The 20,496-nt window shown below is 49.6% G+C and overlaps 9 protein-coding genes across 9 annotated transcripts; 3 read left to right on the forward strand and 6 right to left on the reverse strand.

The window, feature by feature from the left end:
• Positions 1 to 144: 144 nt before the first annotated feature.
• On the reverse strand, positions 145 to 1,794 carry AUEXF2481DRAFT_44937 (uncharacterized protein). The gene has a single exon (XM_013483629.1). It carries the CDS (start codon positions 1,483 to 1,485, stop codon positions 193 to 195), a length of 1,293 nt encoding a protein of 430 aa, XP_013339083.1. The 5' UTR covers positions 1,486 to 1,794; the 3' UTR covers positions 145 to 192.
• An 854-nt stretch (positions 1,795 to 2,648) lies between these two features.
• Positions 2,649 to 3,922, forward strand: AUEXF2481DRAFT_33823 (uncharacterized protein; the record flags this gene model as incomplete). The annotated part of the gene is made up of 4 exons (XM_013483619.1): positions 2,649 to 2,703; positions 2,755 to 2,856; positions 2,908 to 3,625; positions 3,685 to 3,922. The coding sequence occupies 4 exons, from the start codon at positions 2,649 to 2,651 to the stop codon at positions 3,920 to 3,922; spliced, it is 1,113 nt and encodes a 370-aa protein (XP_013339073.1).
• A 146-nt stretch (positions 3,923 to 4,068) lies between these two features.
• Positions 4,069 to 6,738, reverse strand: AUEXF2481DRAFT_44940 (uncharacterized protein). The gene has a single exon (XM_013483630.1). The coding sequence runs from the start codon at positions 6,547 to 6,549 to the stop codon at positions 4,159 to 4,161; it is 2,391 nt and encodes a 796-aa protein (XP_013339084.1). The 5' UTR covers positions 6,550 to 6,738; the 3' UTR covers positions 4,069 to 4,158.
• A 2,556-nt stretch (positions 6,739 to 9,294) lies between these two features.
• Positions 9,295 to 11,177, reverse strand: AUEXF2481DRAFT_44942 (uncharacterized protein). Its single transcript, XM_013483631.1, has 2 exons — positions 10,354 to 11,177; positions 9,295 to 10,302 (listed from the first exon to the last, which is right to left on the reverse strand). The coding sequence occupies exons 1-2, from the start codon at positions 11,070 to 11,072 to the stop codon at positions 9,603 to 9,605; spliced, it is 1,419 nt and encodes a 472-aa protein (XP_013339085.1). The 5' UTR covers positions 11,073 to 11,177; the 3' UTR covers positions 9,295 to 9,602.
• Positions 11,178 to 11,338: 161 nt separating this feature from the next.
• On the forward strand, positions 11,339 to 12,058 carry AUEXF2481DRAFT_9300 (uncharacterized protein; the record flags this gene model as incomplete). The annotated part of the gene is made up of 3 exons (XM_013483611.1): positions 11,339 to 11,410; positions 11,532 to 11,790; positions 11,928 to 12,058. The coding sequence occupies 3 exons, from the start codon at positions 11,339 to 11,341 to the stop codon at positions 12,056 to 12,058; spliced, it is 462 nt and encodes a 153-aa protein (XP_013339065.1).
• Positions 12,059 to 12,435: 377 nt separating this feature from the next.
• On the reverse strand, positions 12,436 to 14,885 carry AUEXF2481DRAFT_71081 (uncharacterized protein; the record flags this gene model as incomplete). Its single annotated transcript, XM_013483651.1, has 2 exons — positions 12,436 to 12,496; positions 12,556 to 14,885. The coding sequence occupies 2 exons, from the start codon at positions 14,883 to 14,885 to the stop codon at positions 12,436 to 12,438; spliced, it is 2,391 nt and encodes a 796-aa protein (XP_013339105.1).
• A 676-nt stretch (positions 14,886 to 15,561) lies between these two features.
• Positions 15,562 to 16,981, reverse strand: AUEXF2481DRAFT_9302 (uncharacterized protein; the record flags this gene model as incomplete). Its single annotated transcript, XM_013483612.1, has 3 exons — positions 15,562 to 16,484; positions 16,537 to 16,854; positions 16,903 to 16,981. 3 exons carry the CDS (start codon positions 16,979 to 16,981, stop codon positions 15,562 to 15,564), a joined length of 1,320 nt encoding a protein of 439 aa, XP_013339066.1.
• Positions 16,982 to 17,753: 772 nt separating this feature from the next.
• On the forward strand, positions 17,754 to 19,149 carry AUEXF2481DRAFT_536654 (uncharacterized protein). Its single transcript, XM_013483668.1, has one exon. The coding sequence runs from the start codon at positions 17,869 to 17,871 to the stop codon at positions 18,967 to 18,969; it is 1,101 nt and encodes a 366-aa protein (XP_013339122.1). The 5' UTR covers positions 17,754 to 17,868; the 3' UTR covers positions 18,970 to 19,149.
• A 108-nt stretch (positions 19,150 to 19,257) lies between these two features.
• Positions 19,258 to 19,926, reverse strand: AUEXF2481DRAFT_55741 (uncharacterized protein; the record flags this gene model as incomplete). The annotated part of the gene is made up of 1 exon (XM_013483642.1): positions 19,258 to 19,926. A coding segment is annotated over one exon (669 nt), but the record flags the coding sequence as incomplete, so codon positions are not given.
• Between the last annotated feature and the right edge of the window lie 570 nt (positions 19,927 to 20,496).

Raw genomic sequence — 20,496 nt, forward strand, 5'->3', positions numbered from 1 at the left:
GATTTCCATATCATCTCGCCTTATGATAGCCATGACACCGAGTACGACAGACGTCACACTATGAGTCATCTGGGCTCACTATAGTCATGGCAATATCGTCTGGCACGACAAACCACCTTGCCTACCACGTGGTCGGAAATGAAAGAGCTTGGAGATGACACTGTCGATACGCATTCGGGTTGTATACATATTTTATCCCACATGAACGAGATCAGCCTGGACCTCTCGGATAACGCCATCCTCCATCCTTTCCCGACCCTCGGCTTCTTGCTCATAGCTTGGTCGATTGTCCTTCTTCGCGTCGCGCTTCTCCAGCACTCGCATCAGGAACGCCGTCAGTATCAGCGCGATGCTAAATGAAGCTGCAGCGATGAAGCCAGGTCGGAACTCCGGAGCTTCTTCTGTCCTCCACACGGCGTCCTGAAACCAGATCTGGTTGACGTATGAAAACATGTTTGAAAAGGCTGTCAAAAAGCCGCGCATCTCGTGGTCGTGCGGCATGAGGTCTGGGAACCAGGAATAGAACAAGCCTGGCACACCCGCCGAGCAGAAACTGATGTACATAGCGAAGTACTTTAGTCCGACCGGCACATTCCAGATGGCTAGGACCAGTGTACCAAGGAAGGAGGCTCCTTGCAGCACGGCGATCGTCTGCCATCTCTTACCTCCAAGCAGAGGTGAGTCTGACAGCATACCTGCAACGATCTGCGTGACAGCACCGACTGCGGATTGACCTGTTGGCCACACGTTGATCTGGTACACACTATGACCCTCAGACTTGAGCCAGAGTGAGTAGAATGGCTGTTGAGACGGGTGACTGGACTGCACGAAGAAGTATCCGAAAGACAATACCCAGAACTGCCACGTCGTCGCGATACGGAAAATCTTCTTCTTGTCCCACTTGGAAGAAGAGGATCCGAGTGGTGTGTAGCCATCCAGGACGAGTCGCTCTCGTGCATAGGCTGCTTCTTCCTTGGTCAAGTAGAAAGCTCTTGTGTTCTCGGGAAAGTCTGGGTTGAAGAAATACCCGATGACACCGACTGGCAAACTGATGATTCCGCAGATGATGAACAGCCATTGCCATCCAGCATGCCCGAGCTTGCCGTCAAGATTGTCGTATGCAGCTGCTTGGAGGTAACCAGAGAACATATGTGCAAGAGAAGCAGTGCAGTAGAAGAGGGTGGTGCGCTTGGCTCTTTCGTGCTTCGTGTACCAACTGCCAATCAAATATATGATGCAAGGGAAGAATGCACCTTCGCAAAAGCCAATCAAGAATCTCAAGCCATACAGCTGAGGCACTGATGTGACGGCTGCAGAGCAGAAGGTAAAGACGGCCCAAAGACACTCCAAGGTCGGGATGACATGAGATGGCCTTAATTTGGTAACGAGGATGACAGCTGGAAGTTGGCTGATGACGTAACCAGCAGTAAAGACGTTACTCATATATGTGAGCTCATTACCATTCATGTTCAATGCCTCCTTCATGCCGGAGACGTAAGCGTTGCTGATGTTTTGCTGATCAAGATTCTTGCAGAAGTAGCCGAGACATGCGTAGGTGAGAAGGAAGAAGTCGAGCTTGAATAAGAATTTCTTCTCATGTTTCGGCTTGTCTGGATCGTCCCAGATGTATCTCTGCACTGATCGGAAGAATCTTTGAGTTGATGTGTACTGTTTTTCGGTTTCGCTGGTGCTGGCCGGTTGACTTTTGTCGCTGGCGACGTCGATTGAGGATATGTATTTTCCCTGTGCGTCGACATCTTGGTGACTGACATATTCATCGGTCTAGGAATCCGTCATCTTGTGCGATCTTATCTGCTTGGTATGTAACGAACAGCTTGACGGACGTGACCACTGATATATAATTGGCACAAAGACTCACAGGAATGCTCGACAACCTTCATGGCCACCACTGGCAACCATGTCCTGGACCCGCTACAAGGCACACCATATCCTGCAAGAATTGCGAACCCAATACGGCGGTACATCACGGTGTTGTTTTAGAGCGAGATGCGCTATCGGAGGGTGGTTCCTATCGCCCAACCATGTGCGTGATTTGATCCTTCAAAGGCTGAGCCGGACCAAAGATCCGTACAACCCTCTTGTATCTCCTAGAATCTGACGGTAAGAGCAGGAGCTCGGCATGTCCAGTGCTGATCAGTCCCGGTCGAGGCAGTCCATATGCTGAATTTGAGCCTCGCAAATATTATCGGAAACTAAGCCGAAGGAAGCCTCCTCTTGGACCTCTTATTAGAGAGAAGCCTCTAGGTCTTCAACCAATGAACAGATCACGATTATTGGCATGTCGAAGGTGTTGTACTAATTTGGGGTTGATATGCAAGTTGGAGTCGCGCAACTTCATCCCCGCTTTGCGTGCTAGACCCCTACTTCCTTCGACCATTAACCATCATCTCTCATTGGCCGCACTCCAATCTCAGAACACTCAACCTTCAACTGCCATACAACAGTCGGATGATACAAACATAAGCGGGGCATAGTACTCAGCAATACATGACTCGATGTTTATTCAGCAAGATAAGGAAGTGTCCGAGGTCGCTCGAGGATGACCATAAATGTTCAGAGGTGCCAGCTTAGCATGACGAAATATCTCAAAATAACTACCTGTCTTTGATACACACGATACATCAAATATGCCTGGAAAGACACTTTCTCCTTACGAACAAGTCCCGGTTACCAAGGAAGACCGTACGTCCTCACATTCCGATGCTACTCCTGATATGTCTGACCTTGAAACAGTCGATTGGGCCGAGCTTATTGAGCTTGATCTGAGTCAATTCGAGAAACCTGGTGGTAAGGAGTCTCTTGTTGAGCAGCTTGAGCATGCTGTTCGTCATGTTGGTAAGTCGTCTCACCCTCGTGCTTACACGTCTCTCAACTGACATCTCTCAGGCTTCTTTTACGTCAAGAACTTCAACATCAGCCAAGAGGAAGTAGATCGCCAGTTTGCTCTAGGTCGCGAGTTCTACGATCTACCTCTGGAGGAAAAGCTCAAGCACCACAGCATCAAAGATCTCGAAGCTGGCGAGTACAACGGTTACCGCCCTTCTGGTCTTCGCTCTCTGGCTCCTGGCATTACAGACAACATCCAAGTCTACAACATTCCCAAGTTCGACGGCCATCACGAGCGCAAACACCCTGCTGTTCTCCAAGATCACATCAAAGAGATTGAGACTTTTAGCCGCAAATGCCACTCTGAAGTCGTTGTAAAGCTTCTCAAACTCTTTGCTCTTCTTCTTCAAGTGGACGAGGACTTCTTCGTCAAGGAACACGCCTACGATGATTTCGGCGAAGATCACTTGCGCTATATGCACTACGCTGCCCGCAGCGCAGAGGAGAATGCCAAGGTTGGAGAGCTTTACACACCAGGTCACACCGATTTGGGCTCTGTAACTTTGCTGTTCCGCCAACCTGTTGCTGCATTGCAAATTTTGAACAATGAAGGCCAGTGGAAATGGGTCAAGCCCCAGGATGCCACCATTACGATTAACACCTGTGATGCGCTCACGGCGTTGACAGCGGGCTATGTTAAGAGCAGTGTTCATCGCGTTCGCGCACCGCCAAAGGATCAAGCTCATGTTGATCGATTGGGTGTTTTGTATTTTGCTAGGTTTGTTCTCGCTACCATATGCCCTCCTTCCCAGCGATCCTTATTGACGTTGACAACAGACCTAACAACCACGTCCTCCTTGACCCTATCAAGAGCCCTGTGCTCGAGAGTCTGGGTCTGACATCTAATGCGTTCACGCAATTGGGACAGCATCTTACTATGCAGGAGTGGGTTAAGCTTCGTCAGACTCAGCAGCAGAGGAAGACCGAGACGCCGGAAATCAAGGAGGGCAAATACTTCTACAAGCCCAAGGATCTCGAAATTTTGCCTGGCTTGACTGCTACTGTCCACAATTAGATGCGGATCATGATGATCAGATTGATAGTATCGAAATTTCGTCTTCTGTCTCATGCATAAAAATTGTTTTACCAAGACTTGATGACCGTCCGGTGCAAACATGGAAACAATGTGTGCACTCCCCGAAAGACGAAAGGGATTCAAATAGCGAACAGACTCATGAGTTTGGGAATGTCTATATTATATTGTCATCATCTAAACGTCGTCATCATCATCTATACATCTCGTCTCCCACTTCAATCCAAAGCAAAGCACCTCTCACTGCTCTGCTCATTATTGCCCCACCAATACGGCATGCTAATAATCTTCCCCGAACCAAAGAACAAGAAAACCAACAGCAAATTCAAATTATACCCAGCATCAAATGCAGCACCCATGAGGTAGTTGTATCTCGCCCACAACTTGTTGCGATATCTGAATGCCCAGAACATGACGATAAAGCCACCGATAAAGGCGGAGGTGTAGCCAGTGGAAACGTTTCCGTAAAAGTTGGACACACAAGAGAAGAAGATTGTGGTGTTCCAGAGGCGGAACTTTAACTTGCTGTTGGGGAAGAATTTGTGGAGGGCGAACATGATGACAGGGGCGAGGGCGCCGACGATGAAGCCGTAGGGGACAGGCTTGAAGGAGGATTGTTGGAACATCTTTGTAGGTCCGATGATGACATACTCGACGGAGGTCGAGAGAGAAGACGAGAGATGTTGAGCGGTCCACTGGTGCGTAGGGTCTTTCTCTAAGCCGAGGAGAATGTCACGCTTTGAGGACAGAACCCACTTTACGACGCCGTAGTTGATAGGTACACCGATTGTGCAGCCGAAGATCTGCGAGAAGAAGGTTGCCTTGGGTGGGATGTGCATGTAGTGGCCGATCTTCTGGTCCTGGAGCATGTACTGTGCCCTATACCAGGCGTCACCTGCTATGGAGCTGTAAATAGTAGCACCAGTTGGATTTTTGTGACCGCTGATGGCAGAAACGCAGACGCCATAGATCAACTCGTTAAACGTGCCAATCGGAAGTTGGTAGTTAGATACTGCATAGAGCCAACCGAGTGGTGTGACTATGATAGCTCCAGTGGCTAAGGCAATAAAGTAGGTCCAGACCGGAATATAAATTTTGCCAGCAGCGGCCATGGTAACGATAGAGACGAACGAGCAGGCAAAGAGAGCTGCGTACCACCAGAGGGGTACCTCCTTGTATGATCTCATGAGAATGTTGAGTTGATCATTGTATTGGTTGTTGATGCCTCCTTTGTCGCCTCCCTTGTTTCTCTTCTTGAACTTTGAGAACGCCTCCTTGAACGATGACCATCCGAAAAGGGCGGCCCAGACCCAGGCAGACAAGAACGCCGCGTAAGAGAAAAAGATGCCCCAAAGCATTTGAGCTCCAAGATAGAGAGGACCATATTCTTCATAAGCAGTCTGATTGAATGTTCCTTGAGAGGTAACAAGCTTCGTCAAAGGATACTTAGTGCCATTGCCTTGAAGAACACTAGTAGACATGAGGCCAGGCTTGAACTCGGAGAGATTGCCCCACTTCGCAGCAGGAAGCAACACCCAACAGTTGAAAGCAAAGGCAATGAACATGATGACTTGAGTCCACCAAGGCAACAAAAAAAGATTGCCGTTGGTGCTCAGATTGGACCAGTCAAGACTGAGGTTGAGGAAGCCCATGCCACCAAAACCAGAACCGATGAAGTTGGCCACAGGATTTCTGGGAGCAACCCAACACAAGAAAGCGAGACTTCCAGTCATCGGAAAGATGAACTCAGGGAAGAACTGCCACGCAGCAACACCAAAGAAGACAGCGAAGAAGATTCTCATCTGCTTCTTCGAAAGCGGAGTCGGGTTATTTCTCTCCTTCTTCTGCGATTCGAACAAGGCAGTCTGACAAAGTGCTTGAAACCAAGGATATTGCGGATCATAGAGTAGGAACTGACGTGAGATGGCAGCAAATGAGTAGCCAGTAACGACTACACTCCACATGAAGAATATGGCAACACCAGGATTCATGGGCTCGCCGAAATAGAGCTCAGCAATCGAGACTGGTGCATATGCAAGGTTATAGGTCGCTCCAGAGGCAGCTGACAGGGTGACGAGCACATGCTCCTTAGTGCTCCATGGTCCAGGATTCAAGTTGATGCCGAGTATCTTCTTGTTGGGCAAAATCTTTGCGAGCCAGATGCCCACATAGTTTGATGCGATCTGGACAAAGAAGACTGAATATGCTGCTGAAGTCGTTCTGAAGTATGACATCTGAGAAAGGAAAGCTCCAGGAACGATAAAGAGAATAGCGAGAACAAAGTATCGGAAAGTAAGAGTGAGCTCCTCTGGATTGTCGGTCATGGAGACAATACGTCTTACTGCTGGAGGAATATCCCTAACAGCTTCATCGTCATCATCGAATTCCTCGCTGTCAACGTCGGAAGACTTTCCAGCCTTGACTTCCTCGTCACCAATTTCAAGTCCATATGTCTTCGATGTCGGTTCAATTTTTCCAGTACCAGTGAGTCCAGCTGCGGTCTTCTCATCCAATGTCGTCGACTCCGCAAAACCATCTGGGGTTAATGCGGCATTTCCTTCGTTGCCCTTCACGCGAGCAACGGCACGCTTGAATAACGAGCCTGCCATGTGGGAGAGAAGTAAGAGGTGACAAGGTAATTACACGAAAGACACAACTTGGTCACGGCCTATATATGAGATTCATCATGCTCACTCGTTCTACGGAGGCAAAACGTCTGATTTTACCTTGAACAGCACGTCTGATAGGGCAGATATGGCGTGCTGGTTTAGCAGACCAAAGTCCGCATCTTATTAGGTGATCACCGCCTGTGCGGCGAGATTGACATGTAGTCAAGTTTTGTTCGTGTCCACGTTGAAGTGTGTCAGAGAAAAAGCTTGAACAAGCAACAAGATTGGCTGTTATTACCCGGAAGAGCTTAGCCGGCCAAGAAAAGCTTGTAATTTTCACCTTGGATGCTACCCTGGCATGCCGATCACCAGCAAACGCGTCTGATCACAGTGGGTCTCGTCTGTTTTCTCCCCTGTTCGAGAAGTCTTTCGCAGTCTTGGAATCGATTTGACCGCAGATAGGCCAGCGAGCTGATTCATCATATCTACAACCTATCAGAAATGATCGTACAGATGCCGAAAAGCCTATAAGAGCGCGTTCATGCGCGTCTATGATAGCAATATTTCTGTCGGATGATGTTAAAGGATGGTAAATCGACGGGAGCACGCCTTCGAAGGATTCCTCAATACGAATGACGCGATCGCATAGATCACACCTCCATCTGGAGGAGGTCCACTTCACGTGCCGAGTCTGTCCGGACCCTACTGGATCGTATGCCGAGTCCCTCTTCGCAAGAGCATGTTGAATCACAGGTCTGCAGGCCCTTCAATCCTCATCTTTCAATCTCCAAGATGGTAAAGGTTCTGGTGATGGTGGCCATACAGAGGAAGACTGGTGCAGGAGTACTGGAGTGCAGTGCACAAGACGACCATCACTCTTCGTGGGCTGAATATTATCGATCTACAGCTATCTCAAGGCACAATGCTTTTCTGATATGTGGCACTCTCATGAAGATCTGCCGTCATATAGAGTCCCTGCGCCGCGTTGTTCAAGACGGAATCTGATCATGCCTTCCTACAGCCTACCGTTGCGCTGCTTCAATCATGGAAAAGTCAGAGAATCTGCGTACGATAATCCTTTTCAGTGTCAAACCAGTCTGTGACCACACCAAGATCAGACAGTGATTACGATCCAGCCGTATGACCTTCCAAAGTCAGGCTCAGATCTCCCGCACCCATCGTACTCGCATGGATATGCATCTTGGGAGACGTTGGCATGCGAATTCATGTGCGCTTGTAGCGCGATCGAAGTCGCCAATCAATGGTCCGACAGTGCTCGATCATTTGACTCTCCGGTACAGAGGCATGAGTCCTCGGCGATGGCGATATCGCGCGAGTACCGTTCCTCGTGGCTCTCTTTTGCTTCCCCTCTCGCAATTCTCGACTGAATAGAGATACCTGTCGTTGGCGATCGCACGGGCTCGCTACTTCCTCTGCCAAGCGGTGTCTGCCACCTACTCTGCGGCTTTTTTCTCGGCAACCTCGTCTTCGTTTCTCATTTGGGGTCGCTTTAACCAACTGTTTCGTATAGAGCAGTGTGAGTCTGCGCCTTGCCATAGCTCTGACTTGTAGTTTCATCAAAGTCCCACCACTGCATGCCGTGGAACGGATAGTCCCGACTGTTCTCATGTAAAGAGCCGAGCGCGCTAGCAAGCAAGGTCTCACCCTGGTAGTATCTTGCTGCTAGGTATTCATCTTCTTGAGAGATGCGGATAAAGGCTTCACCCATAGCAAGGGTGTACCACCGGAGTTCAAGGACTTCTGTGGCAGGGTCCGCAGACTGGATAAAGATGTAGAACGGACTTGAATCCTTTTCCAGATTCGGACCTGCCGCAACCCTCGTATTCACACAAGTAGGCGCCTGCATCAACATTTGTGTGGTCGTTTAATTGGGCAGAAAGAGTAGTGGAGGTCGCGAGGCCGCGACCTGGAGTGCCCCTATGGCATCCGTCGATCGTACACAGACAGAGATCATTTGCGATGGCGGTTTCGAATAGATAAGATAAGTACTCTTTCGATATGACCTCCGAGTCGATGGCTCTGCCTTTTCCCTTTTCTCGGACTCTTTGGGGGGGGGAGGGGGGGGCAACATATCTTAAAGGACCCGATTTCGTCGCCTTGTCCTTTTTCTGAGGATAACAAGACGACGCAGCATGGCCAGCTCACGCCGCTGCTATATCCTGAACATAGGCCTATACTTGGCAGTATTTAGCGAGACCGGTCATCGCACGTCAACCCGGGAAGAGAGTAGCAAAGAAGAAGGCCAGCACAACGAACGAATGTCAAAACCTATGGCTTCGGAGATGGCCTTGTCTGGACAGCATATAAAGAAGGGGGGGGGGGGGGGGGGGGGTGCATCTGATAGGCCTCTCTTAAAGCACACACTAGCGAGACGGATGCGGTGCCAAAGAGTCACGGACCTGTGCATCTTCTTCATCTACACGAACATCGCACATGTCAAAAAGCACAAGTCGAGAACTTTGACGTCGAATTCTCGTGAGAGATTGAGGTTATTATACAAGACAAAAACTCGTCTGATCTATTTCGTGCAGGGGTAAGAAAGGTACTCAGGTCCCCCGAATCCTATATAAATCCTCTCTAATCTAAACAGACACGACTACCCGACACTCTTAGCTGAAAGACAAGATGATTGCTTTTGGAAGATCCAACCTACCCTGTGACTCTTTGTCTGCCTGGTCTTGATAAACAGATTATAGTACAAGTCAAGTGCGGCATGTAGCCAAGCGCTTAAAACAGTGCCAGGTAGAAATATCGTGAAGATTGATGAGTTGTAGATAGTAGATTATCAAACACATTTAGTAGGCGCGAAAGACGTTTGCTGATTGTTGCTGTTTGACACAGACCATGGTTTTTTCGGGTCATGGTATACATACATGGGCGTTTCTGCCATGCTTTTCGTTCGGTTTCTCGGTTCCATATACAGCTAACGCACAAAAAGCACTCTTTCAAAACTCCACTAATGCCATGCAAAAATGCCTTGCCTCTCTTCCACCAACTTCGCAACCCCTCGGCAAAAAAGTCAAACCCTTCTCTCAATCCCTCCTCCCCTTCTCCTTTCCCACCAAACTCCTCGCAGTAGGACACAGCCAAACCCTCGGCCACTCCTCCTCTCCCCCAGCCTCTTTGGCAAGAACATTTTCAATCTGCTTGACCACCGTCCTGTTACTCGTAATCGTCGTAATACCCTGATCCCATCCATGCAAGAAGACACTCTGATTGATATTCGTCAAGTGTTTCTTTACCGCTTTTGCTGATTCTGGCAAGGAATGTTGATGCTCAGAAGGTGTGATGATGGTGATGGGAAGCTTTAGCGTTGCAGGGACGGGGAAACGACTTTGCCGAGCCAATTCCTCCAGTACGTCTGCATGCGAGAGGCCGTTATCACCCATGAATAATTTGGTACGGGTTTTTTCGCCAATGGTGCCGATTGTGTCTACGATTTCTCGCATGCGTTTTGCGGCTTCGTCTGTGCATACCAATTCTGCATTGGCTAGAGCCGGGTAGAGGAGGTTTGGGAGGAGGTTTTCTTCGTCTTCGATTTCGACTTGGCGGGTCAGGGCGCGGTGGAACCAGGGTTCTGTGGTTACGGAGCAGTGGGAAAAGTCGGAGACGAGGGCGAGGAGGATTGTGCAGTCGATGTTCAAGGTGGGGGTGAAGGAGGCGAAGGGGTTTGTGAGGAGGTGGGGCATTACGGTGTCGAACGGTGGGGGTGGGGAGATGGAGGTGGATGTACTGGGTGTGTGGTCAGTAAGTTGTTCAACTCAAGGAGGGAGGCAGACTTACATGAGTCGGACACCCAGGGCGCGCAGTTGATCGAGTATCTTGTCAATTTCTGCCACTTCACCTTCTCGCAACTTCGGTAAGACGAGTGTGATAGTCGGGCTCCTCGTCCTGATCTTGACTTCTCTTGCCGCTCGGACGAGATCCTTGGTCATCTTGACCAGTGGAACATCATTATCTTCATCCTCCTCTTTCTTGCCATGCTGTGTCTGCTCTTCCTCATCCTCTTCTTCCTCGGAACTACTCGCATCTTCCCAGCCTTGCTTTGCCTTGTCAAATAGCAAGCGGTTATTCGTCAGCAGACTGACTTTGAACCATTCCAAGCCATCACCCGCAACAATATCCACAAGCGCCGAATTTCTCTTCTTCATCCCCCTCTTCTGCCCAGCCTCTTGCCAATAAAACCTCTTTTGCATAGCCTGCAAGCCAGTTTGTCCCTTCACAACTCCCCAAACCTGTTCCAAGAATGGCAGATTTGAGGAATTGACAGTATGTTGTGTAGCCTCTACATCCTCGTTGTCTGCGAGTCTGGACAGAGTGCGGTGTTCGGATTTTACAGTGTTGCGAAAATGAGCAATCTCCACCGAGGAATCTTGTTTGCGGGTCTTGAGGTATTCTTTGAACGTCTCGAGTTCGTCGAGGAGGAGTTGACAGCGGGTCAGGAGGTCGCTTGCTGTGGGGAGGATGCGTGTGTGGCCGTTTGCGGGTGGTGTGTCGGTCATGATGTGTGTCGTTCAGAGTCACACTCGGTCGGCGAGGCAGAGAGGAGAATATCGCGTGCTTGTTGCCTTTTGAGTGTCCAAGCAGCAGAAAAGTCGCAAGCGCTGGACGGGCCATGACGTGCGAGAAAGAACGAGTCAGTGGACAAGACACCGCGGGGGTGAGTTGAGTCAAGCCATACTGCACTCCACCATCGCGACTTCCGTCAATTGCGACAGCCTTACACGCGACCTCTTTTTGCGACAATCATCAATTCAACATACACATCATGCCGTACTTTACATCAAGCGAGGAATGGCAACGCCAATCTGCTCTGCTTCTACAAGCAAGACCTAATACTGTATGCGCCCAGCTCTCCTCTCACTCTCCGATTCACCACATCTCCACCTCTTCGCCCATACCTCTCAAACTTCCCTTTTCCTCTCCACCTCTCTATACCCCCTGCTAACCTCTCACCACAGACCCGCATAACAACAAAATACCACATCCCCCACTCCTCCACAATCTCGTCAAAACCTACCACCACCACCGACCAACCCTCTGCTCCCACCAACACAGAACCAAAACAACCAATCGCCTATCTAGAACTAAAAACCTACGACCCCCTCTCCGGCACAACACTAAAATACAAAACCGACAAAGCAGCAGAAGTAGGAAGACTTGTTGCTGCAATGGGAACTCTGGGAAGAGAAATGGCTGCATTGCCAGAAGTAAAAGAAGGTGAGAAGGATCCCCCGAATTTTCCCCCGACCAGAAAAAAAAGGCTCTTTTTGAAAAGAAAAGACGAGAAGAAATGCTAGAAAATGGCTTTTTGAAAGGGGATTTAAATGCTAACAAGAGGGGTTTTTGTTTTACAGATGTCACCATGACGGATGCGATAACAGAGGGTGTAGAGACGATTGTGGATGCCGTGGCTAGTGTTGTGACGCCTGCTGCAACATCTGCGCAAAACACGGCTGGAAAGAAGAAGAAAAAGGGAAAGAAGTAGACACCTCCTCCATCCGGGTCCCCCTCCCCTTGTTCCGGACGACCAGAGAACACGACTCGCAATGTTGAAGGAATGAAGACTACGTTCCAAACCATTGATCAAAGAACAAACAGCAACACGGTTTCATGCGCTGAGGCTCCACAGATTCAAGAAGGAAGCTAGAAGCAGGATCAATTCCAAACGCCACGATACCGCACATGTCAATCAGGAGCAACAAGGGCGATTGGATTGGGACGATTCATAAAATGTACAATAAAAAGAATGGAAAGAAAGAGCCATGGTTTTCGATGCTGTGTCAATGCTTTGCAATATTCTCATGCTTCTCTGCATTTGCTCATTGCTACCGCAAGTACGAGCAGATCTGAGGATATCGTCAACTACGCAACGTAGTTGTACATGTTGCCCTCCTCTCGCTCCATGTAGTCCTTTTCAATAAGTCTGTCATTGTAACATTAGCAATCATACTTGAAACTCCGCGGGCGTCCTTTTCAACATACCTATCAATGTTCTTCTTGATATCCTTGACGTCAAGCACACCTCTACTCCTTGTAGCTTGAATGACCTCTGCGATCAACTCGCTGTGTCCAATGGTCTTCCTGGACTTCATCACTCTAACCACAGCAGCCTGACATTCAAAGTTTCTGTCTGCGGCAACACGTTCGTGAGTTTCCTTGTTTTCTTCCTTGGTCTCTTTGAGTTGAACCTGATTGATCTTGACACGGTACTTGTCATTCCGAAAGTTTGGGTCGTACGTGAATGTGTCTGTGTGTGCGATTTCGCGACCTTTAGGGTGCTTGATGAGGGGGCGGAGTTTGGCGCATGCGAGAGATTGAAGGGTTCGGACGACTTCTGCTTCGGGTAATCCTGATTCTGTCTTGATAAAGTCGTAGGTGAGATGTTCGGATGCGTCAATGTTGTTGAAGAGTAAGAGAATGATGGCTTGAAAGGATGAGACTACCAGCTCCTTTGTGCCTTTGGCGAACTTGGCTTTCATCTGACAGTGAGCGAGGGAGTGTTTCCAGTCAAGCTTTCTGCCACTGTGCTTCGATTTGTAGTGTCGCTCATACTCGTCAATAGCCTTCTTGATGTCTGCGGGAATGATGACTGGAACATCAGGGTAGGTCGGCCAAGCTGCTGCAGACAAGACATTCACGTTGAGATCAATCTTGGATTTCTCATCGCGCTCCTCCAATCGAGACTTGTAGGATGACATCTCCTCGCGAGCTAATTCGACATCCTTGAACATTTGCTCCAGATTGTGAGTAAACTCTGCACCACATTCGGTCTTCAGTCGTGCGAGCATACTGCGCTCAGCATCTGCACTTGCTGATCGACTCATGAGTAGACGACGAGCAAGATCCTTCTTGTAGAAAGCTTCGAACACTGCCTTGCCGTGAACAAATCTGAAGAGGTCCAGAACTTGGTCGAGTTGAGCATTGACCTCGCTATCCTCATCCATGACTTCATTGTCCTCATCCTCGTCATTCCCAGCATTGTCGCGAGCATGTATCGTCAGATCTGTGGGGATAGCTTTGGCGCCGTTTCGTAGGAGGTTGTCAACGTACTTGGCAATCATCTCACCAGTCTTGGAGTTGTCTGTACCATGTGTCGCAGCAGCCTTCTTCGTCTTGTTGATAAAAGTCTCAAAGGCCTCGCGCAAAGCATGACCAAGATCCTCATCACGGTGGAAGGAAGTACGCCAGATGTTGTCCAGGCGAGTTTTGAGCGATAACAAACGAACAACCATTTGTGCTTCGTTTTTATCGTCAAACACAATCTGTGTACCGGTATCGTCAACCCAACGTACGAAAGCAGGACGAATCTTCGAACCAAGTCGTCGTCTTTGTAGCAGTGCGTGAAGTTGTTCGAGATCCTTGACAGCATAGTCGTCTAGCAGATCAGCCACGCTATCCTGATTTGTCAGGTAGTCCACCTTGTTCACAATAATGTGTTCCTCGAGCAGGGCCACGAGGTCTCGTTTTGTGCTTTGATCGAGGCCGAACAGTTCACATCGCTCAGTCTCCTTGCTCATGAAGCCGACAGCATCGTTGACATATACTGGAAGGGTACTCCCTGCACTCTTCTCTTCGGCCCATTGGATAGCATATTGCTGAGTGTAGGCGAGCATGCGTGGTTCGAACGAGGTGGAATAAGTGCCGAGGTCGTGAAACATAGAGATAGCTTGACTCAGCTGGTTCTTCTTCAGATTATCCCCGGATCTGTCAGCAGCAATCAAATCGCATGCGCCATCAATGATGCCAGGCTTTAAAGTGGGGTCCTCGAAGATGCTTTCGCGGAAAATCCTGATGGCAACGTCCATAAGAGAGCCTCTGGATGTTTGTAAAAGATACGAACGGTCCAGGTAATAGAAGATGTTGTGAATAGTGCGCATCTGATCGTCTTTCCATAGAGTCCAGGTCTTGACCACGTCTTCCAAAACTTGAAGGTTGGACTGGCCCTGCTGGGACAGTAACGCTGTCTTCATAGGTCCCCTCACGTACTGCTTGCACCTACTGCTCAGCCTAGCATATAGAGCGTCTGCTTTCTTCTGACGGCACAAGTTCTCGGCCCCACGGTAAAGCTCTTCCATTGAAAAGTCCACCTTTGCTCCAGTAAAGATGACATGCAGAGCACGGTCCAGCTGTGCCCATGTATCCTCAAAGTACTTGTTCGCATCCCATACTGGCTGAGGCTTGAGGGTCTTGACCACGAGTTTGGTGTTGCCAGTCTTGGGTTGGAAGCCCTTGTTGAGTCTGCCAGCGACACGTCGGTTGGTGCTGACGTCTGGCGAGTTGCCACTTAGGACCTTGGTGGAGAACGAGTACATTTCCGACTGCATCTGGGATGGTTGCGTCTTATGCTTCTTGCGGTTGGGAGATGATTCAATCGGAGTGGAGGAGGAAGCACCAGCCGAGGCTTGACCGGCTAAGAGATTCTGGATTGAATGCTGTTTGGACAGTGACGGAGGTGGATGAGAGGCTGATGACGGAGTTGGAGCCGCTGCGGCGACCGAAGGTCTTTTTCGTTTCCTGGCGGGAGGGTGTGGAGGTGAAGATGAGGGTGAACGCTCTCCTGCCGGCAGGGATGATATCGATGGTCGCATCTGTGCAAGGGAAAGAGGGCGAGAGTGCTTTGAGCTTGTCGTGAGATCGGCTATCCGTCACTTCCTAGACTGTTTAGACTCCGCCCGGCGATAAGCTTCCATGACGCGCCCACAAGCTCCGCTTCCCGCTGCCGTCGCCAACTCCCGAATATCAGCCGGCCAATGGAGTCACCCTGTGTTCTTCGATTGACGATCATAACGACTCGTACGTCTCTCTTGTACCATCCATGCATGCGTCGCAAGTGCCAGACTATATCTCTCTGAGCATCTCTTACATCTCTTCGTTCGTGGATTTCACGTACATGGAGTCAAAAAACGCCCTACTTGTTCAATTCAGCAACATCTTAGCAAATCATCCCGAAGCAACAATGGTTCCACCGTCGGTCAACATCTTGTCGACTCACAAATCCTGCTCACGTCCCAATACATCCCACCCGATCAGAGCCCATAGTTCAGCTTCAAACACATCCGTCTTGTCTTCAATATCTTCCGTGCGCACGGTAGCTACTGCCTTTGGTGCTTCTCCCAGAGCTTTGGGTAATCTTAGCACGTCTTTGCTTGCATTGAGACCTCTTGTATCAGATCCGAAGATACCATCCACCAGTGTACGTTGAAGCCATAGACGTGCCTTGTCAGCAGTCGGAAGATTAGGCACATCAGCCACAGCTTTGCGCAGGCTATCGAGAAGCAGAGGAGCTGATGTGAGCATGACCCGTATCTCCGTCTGCCTAACAGGATCGAGCTTCTTGTCGGCTGACAGGGGTAAATTCTGCATCTCGCTCTCGATGTCGTCATGTTGAGGGCCATCCAATAGAAGTTCATGTGTCATCTCTCCCAGTCGATGAAGTAGCAGATACATCGCACCCTCCAAGATCTGTGAATGTGGTAGGCATGTTCGTGCCGAGTCTCGCAGATTCTCGATCAAGCTTTTCGACAACTGAGAAAGCGCTTGCAACGTGGGCGTCCCTGTTTGAGTTCGCTTAGACTTGACTTGGGTAGAAACGCTCTCCTCAAGACTTGTGAAGAGTATGTCGAAGAAGCACACGCAGGCATGAACGACATGGCTTCCAAAGTTATCGCTACTCTTCAAAGCTTCCATGCGTTTGAGACCACTGAACACACTGATGCAACTTCTGGCGACAGCGACGATCGTCTTGCTGCCCTTTTCTGCGGCGTGAATCTTGGATGGGAAAGCTTCGATGATCATACCCAGAGCTTCCGTGGCTTGAACGAGATTGTAAGCCAGCTCGTTCGAATCAGTACTCCACATTCGACCTCTACACAATGTCTGTATGCGGTGGATATGGCGCATAGCTTTGATGACTGTGACAAGTCAGTGCCGGTTTTTGGAAACGCATCAAGAAACGGTATATACCGGGATCAACATCCGCGCTGAGACCAAATTCTGCCATAGCGATTGTGCTTGCTTTCATCTTCTTGACCGTCTCGAGGGTCTCTTGTTCAGCCGATTTGCGCTTCCGACCTGGCTTCGAGCGAGCTAGAAGCTGAGTGACCTGAGCTTGCAGTGCTTCATTCTGTTGCTGAAGAACGAACATATCATCTCGCTCTTTCTCAAGTGTGTCGCGTAAGGTGTCGTACTGGTTCTGCCAGAAAGCTGAGTGGTCAAGCTCGCGGTGGGTTTGGCCATTGCGATTAGTGGTCCGGATATACTGGCGCAGGGCATGTATGTACTCTGGAAATCTGTTAGGTTATTCTTCGTATGGACAAGCACATACTTTACGCAGTATTGAGAGGTGCTTAGGCTTCGCTTTGACCAGAACCAAGGCAGCGGTGAAATGTAGAGGCTGCTGCAAAGCCATAGTAGCAGAGATCACAGATATGACGGGATTTTCTCAGATGGCAGTGCGATCTGATACAGATGCCGAGAATTAACTAAACTTAACAGCATGTTCGAAAGGGAAGGAGCATACGGCCCCCGCTGCTCCGGCTGTGCATGTGAATCATTGACTGACTTCGAGGGCACAACTTTCCCTACCAAGCTCAAGCAACTACAAGCAACAAGTCTTGTCTGACTGAGGTGCGAGTACTGGCCATTACCAAAAGACGCGATGATACCTGCTTCAACGAAGATAACCGGCACAATCTATCCACTTCGGAGTCATGACCTCCTGTCGTGGTTGAGTTCATACCATATTAGGATACAAGTCCACCAAAGATTCTCTGGCGACCATGATGAGCTGATAAGTGCAACGCTCTGGCAAGATGGTTCCAGAGGATGCTACAGTAGGACTTGTCAAGGAACAAAGACAGGATCAGAAGAGACCGGGCTTATCGATAAGGCTGGAGCTATGACCACCGCAGATGTTGATTCCGCTAACGTTGCAAACACCTTGATATCTTCCAAGCCACAAACTCAACTTGACGCGAACATTGCGTACACCAAACAGCATGACATCGCCAGCAGTTGCTCGAGACAACTTCATCCACAACGACGCCTTCTTCGCTCAAGTCGCTGACTCCAAAAGACATCCACGTGCCTCTGCGGCTGAATTGCCTCGCTGCTACGACCAGAGACTAGTTCCGCTCCGCCGCCCAAGGATCAGGTCGGCCATTGGTATCAAGTACGGTTACTTCACTATGGCTTGCCGCCTTCAAAAGACAAGAACACAGCAAAAGTTCGACTTCTCCAAGCGATCAACGCCAACACACTTGCCGTGCCCGACAAGGTCGCCAAGCTGGATAAGACATGAAAAAAGAGTTTACAGCTTCTGTGAAGAAAGCAAATGCTGCAGGGAAGGCTGCTGCCGCACCAGCAAAGAGCAAGAAGAGGGTACATGAAGAGTCCACAACAAACGCAAAAATCACCTTGACAGTTGGTGGTGTCACTATCAGTGTTGATCAACAGACCGCTGCCTCAATTACTTCCGGTGCTCTTGAAGCCGGTCCTGCCACGAAGAAGTCTAAGACAGCCAAAGATGACCCACCAGCTGCTCAATCGTCAAAACCAAAGCCGAATGCACCAGCTTCGAAAGTCAAGAAAATCACCGAGAGTGCTGCTGCGGCTGTCACTAAGCCTAAGAGCTCTTCCTCGACTGAGAAGTCAGCAAAGACTACTGCCCCATCAAAACTCCAAGGAAAAGCCGCATCTGCCAAACCAACGACAACCTCGAAGACTGAGGAGACTCCGGCTCCAGCCAAGTCAAAAGCAGAGCCAAAGACCAAAGCAGAGCCAAAGACCAAAGCAGAGCCAAAGACCAAAGTGGAGCCGAAGACAAAAGCAGAGCCTAAAGTTAGATCAGAATCCAAGGTGAAAGCAGAGCCCAGAGTAAAAGCAGAGCCCAAGTCCAAGAAGTCGACGACTGCTGCAGAAACCGAGCCCGAGGCCTCGGAGAAAAAGAGAGCTGTGAAGATCAAGGCCGAGAAGTCCACGAGTCCCTTACGCCATGTCAAGTCTGAACTCGGCAAAGATGTCAACGGCACCTATTTACTGCACCCTCGATCACACTCGCGTGACAATGTCCTTGAATGCAATGGACCACCGCGCATTTCTGTTCACCACGACATCTACGCGAACAGACTCTGGGGACATTTCACCATCGGACCCAAGACTGGAGTGCTGCGAGTTGATGACTTCTTCGTGGACGGCTCTTCTGTCTGTCAGTTCAGCTGGAGAGCTCGCGATATGAGCACAGGTCAACCACGCTTCGGGCGTGGCTGTGAAGGTGTAATCGAGTTCGGCATTCACGGTGTGGAAAGAGGCACTTTCTATCGTCTGTTCGATGTCCTGGATGTCGACTTTGGCGTCAGCTCCATCACTAGAGACACGCGGATGGACAGGCCAGAATGAATGAATCAGTGGGAGCAATTCGTGAAGGAGACTTACGATCGCTGAGCAAGTGGATCAGGTACGTGCGCTTGCAAGTGCGTGACATGACCGCTGTGTTCCGTGTCGACCAAAAGCGCCAATATGCAGATGAGAAACTGCGTAGACACTCATTGTATAGTTTTGAACTTCGAAGTAGGTATAATGTGGATACGCCAAGGTATGCTCATGTTATTTGCTTGATTCACCCTCCTTCAACGATGCCTTGACCTCCTTTTGCGCATCACACAACCCACCCACCTTACTTCCACCTCTGCACACTGGACAAGTCCTTCCATGTGCGATCATCAAGAAATGCAAGTCAAACTTGTACTCCTTTGGTATCAACGCATCCAAATGCTGCTGCGTCTTCTCCACCGTCGCATCCTTTGGCGTCCATCCCCAAAGTTTAGCAATACGAAAGCAATGCGTGTCCACCGTGAACGTATTCCTCTTCATACACCATCCCATGACTACGAAAGCCGACTTACTTCCGATGTACTTGTAAGTAATCAACTGCTTCATTGCCTCTTCGTCATTCAACTCGATGAGGTGATTCAAATCCCACGAGCCATTGGTTTCTTTTACTTGTTTCAAGATCGTCATGATAATCTTCGCTTTTCGGATATGCAGGCCTCCTGGTCGTAAAGCGTCCTGCAGTTTCTCGTCCCCGCCTGCTAGGATATCATCGTAGGCGAACAGAGAACCGTAGGCTGAGCGTAAACCTCCCATCGCGCGCTTTGCATTTGACCAGGAAGTCGCTTGGGAGAGCACGGCTATTATCATGGCGTCCAAGACATTGGCGATGGTTTCAGGTGTGTCGGGGTCGGCGAACTCGGTGGCTACTGCTTCTGAGTGCAGATTATGCAGGACTGTGTGGGCGGCTGAGCATTCTTGGGGTGTTGGGTGGTGGTGTGATGGGTATGGTGTTGAGGATGAGTGGGCGGACCAGGAGGACCATTTCTTGTTTGCAAGAGCGTCGTCATCTGTAGCTTTTTTCTTTGAAGCTGTAGTGATGATTTCTTCTTCCTTCACCGCTGTTGCCGCGGCGTCTTTTGCAACGTTTTTGAGAGTGCTCTTCTCCTGTTTGTTTCTGGGCTTTGTGACCTTTTGCTTTGCCTCGAGGGCAGGACGCATGGCGAATCTGGTTGGAGATGCAGATTTGGCGATGCTTCTGACAGCCCTGGCTGTAGATCTGGTTGCTGGACCCATAATCTTGGATTTTGGAGTTTGCACAGTAGCAGGAAGTTGGCGCCTTGAGTCGTGTTGTGATGAAGTGAAGAGAGAAGTGGATACTCGGAATGATGCTGGAACGACTGGAATATGAATGCGACTCGTGAGTTGACTTGGCAACAGGCCAGATGTGAACGGATAGCAGAATATCCTGAAGCCGGATGCTTTGATGCGTTCACGATCTTCAGACGCGATGCTTTTGACAAATGAGAATAGTAAAGATCGAGAGTGTAAGATGCAAGAGTCAGGCAAGATTAGTTGGGTGCAGGATCGCAAACC

This window comes from Aureobasidium subglaciale (genome assembly GCF_000721755.1).
Source record: "Aureobasidium subglaciale EXF-2481 unplaced genomic scaffold scaffold_39, whole genome shotgun sequence".
Lineage (NCBI taxonomy): Eukaryota > Fungi > Ascomycota > Dothideomycetes > Dothideales > Saccotheciaceae > Aureobasidium > Aureobasidium subglaciale.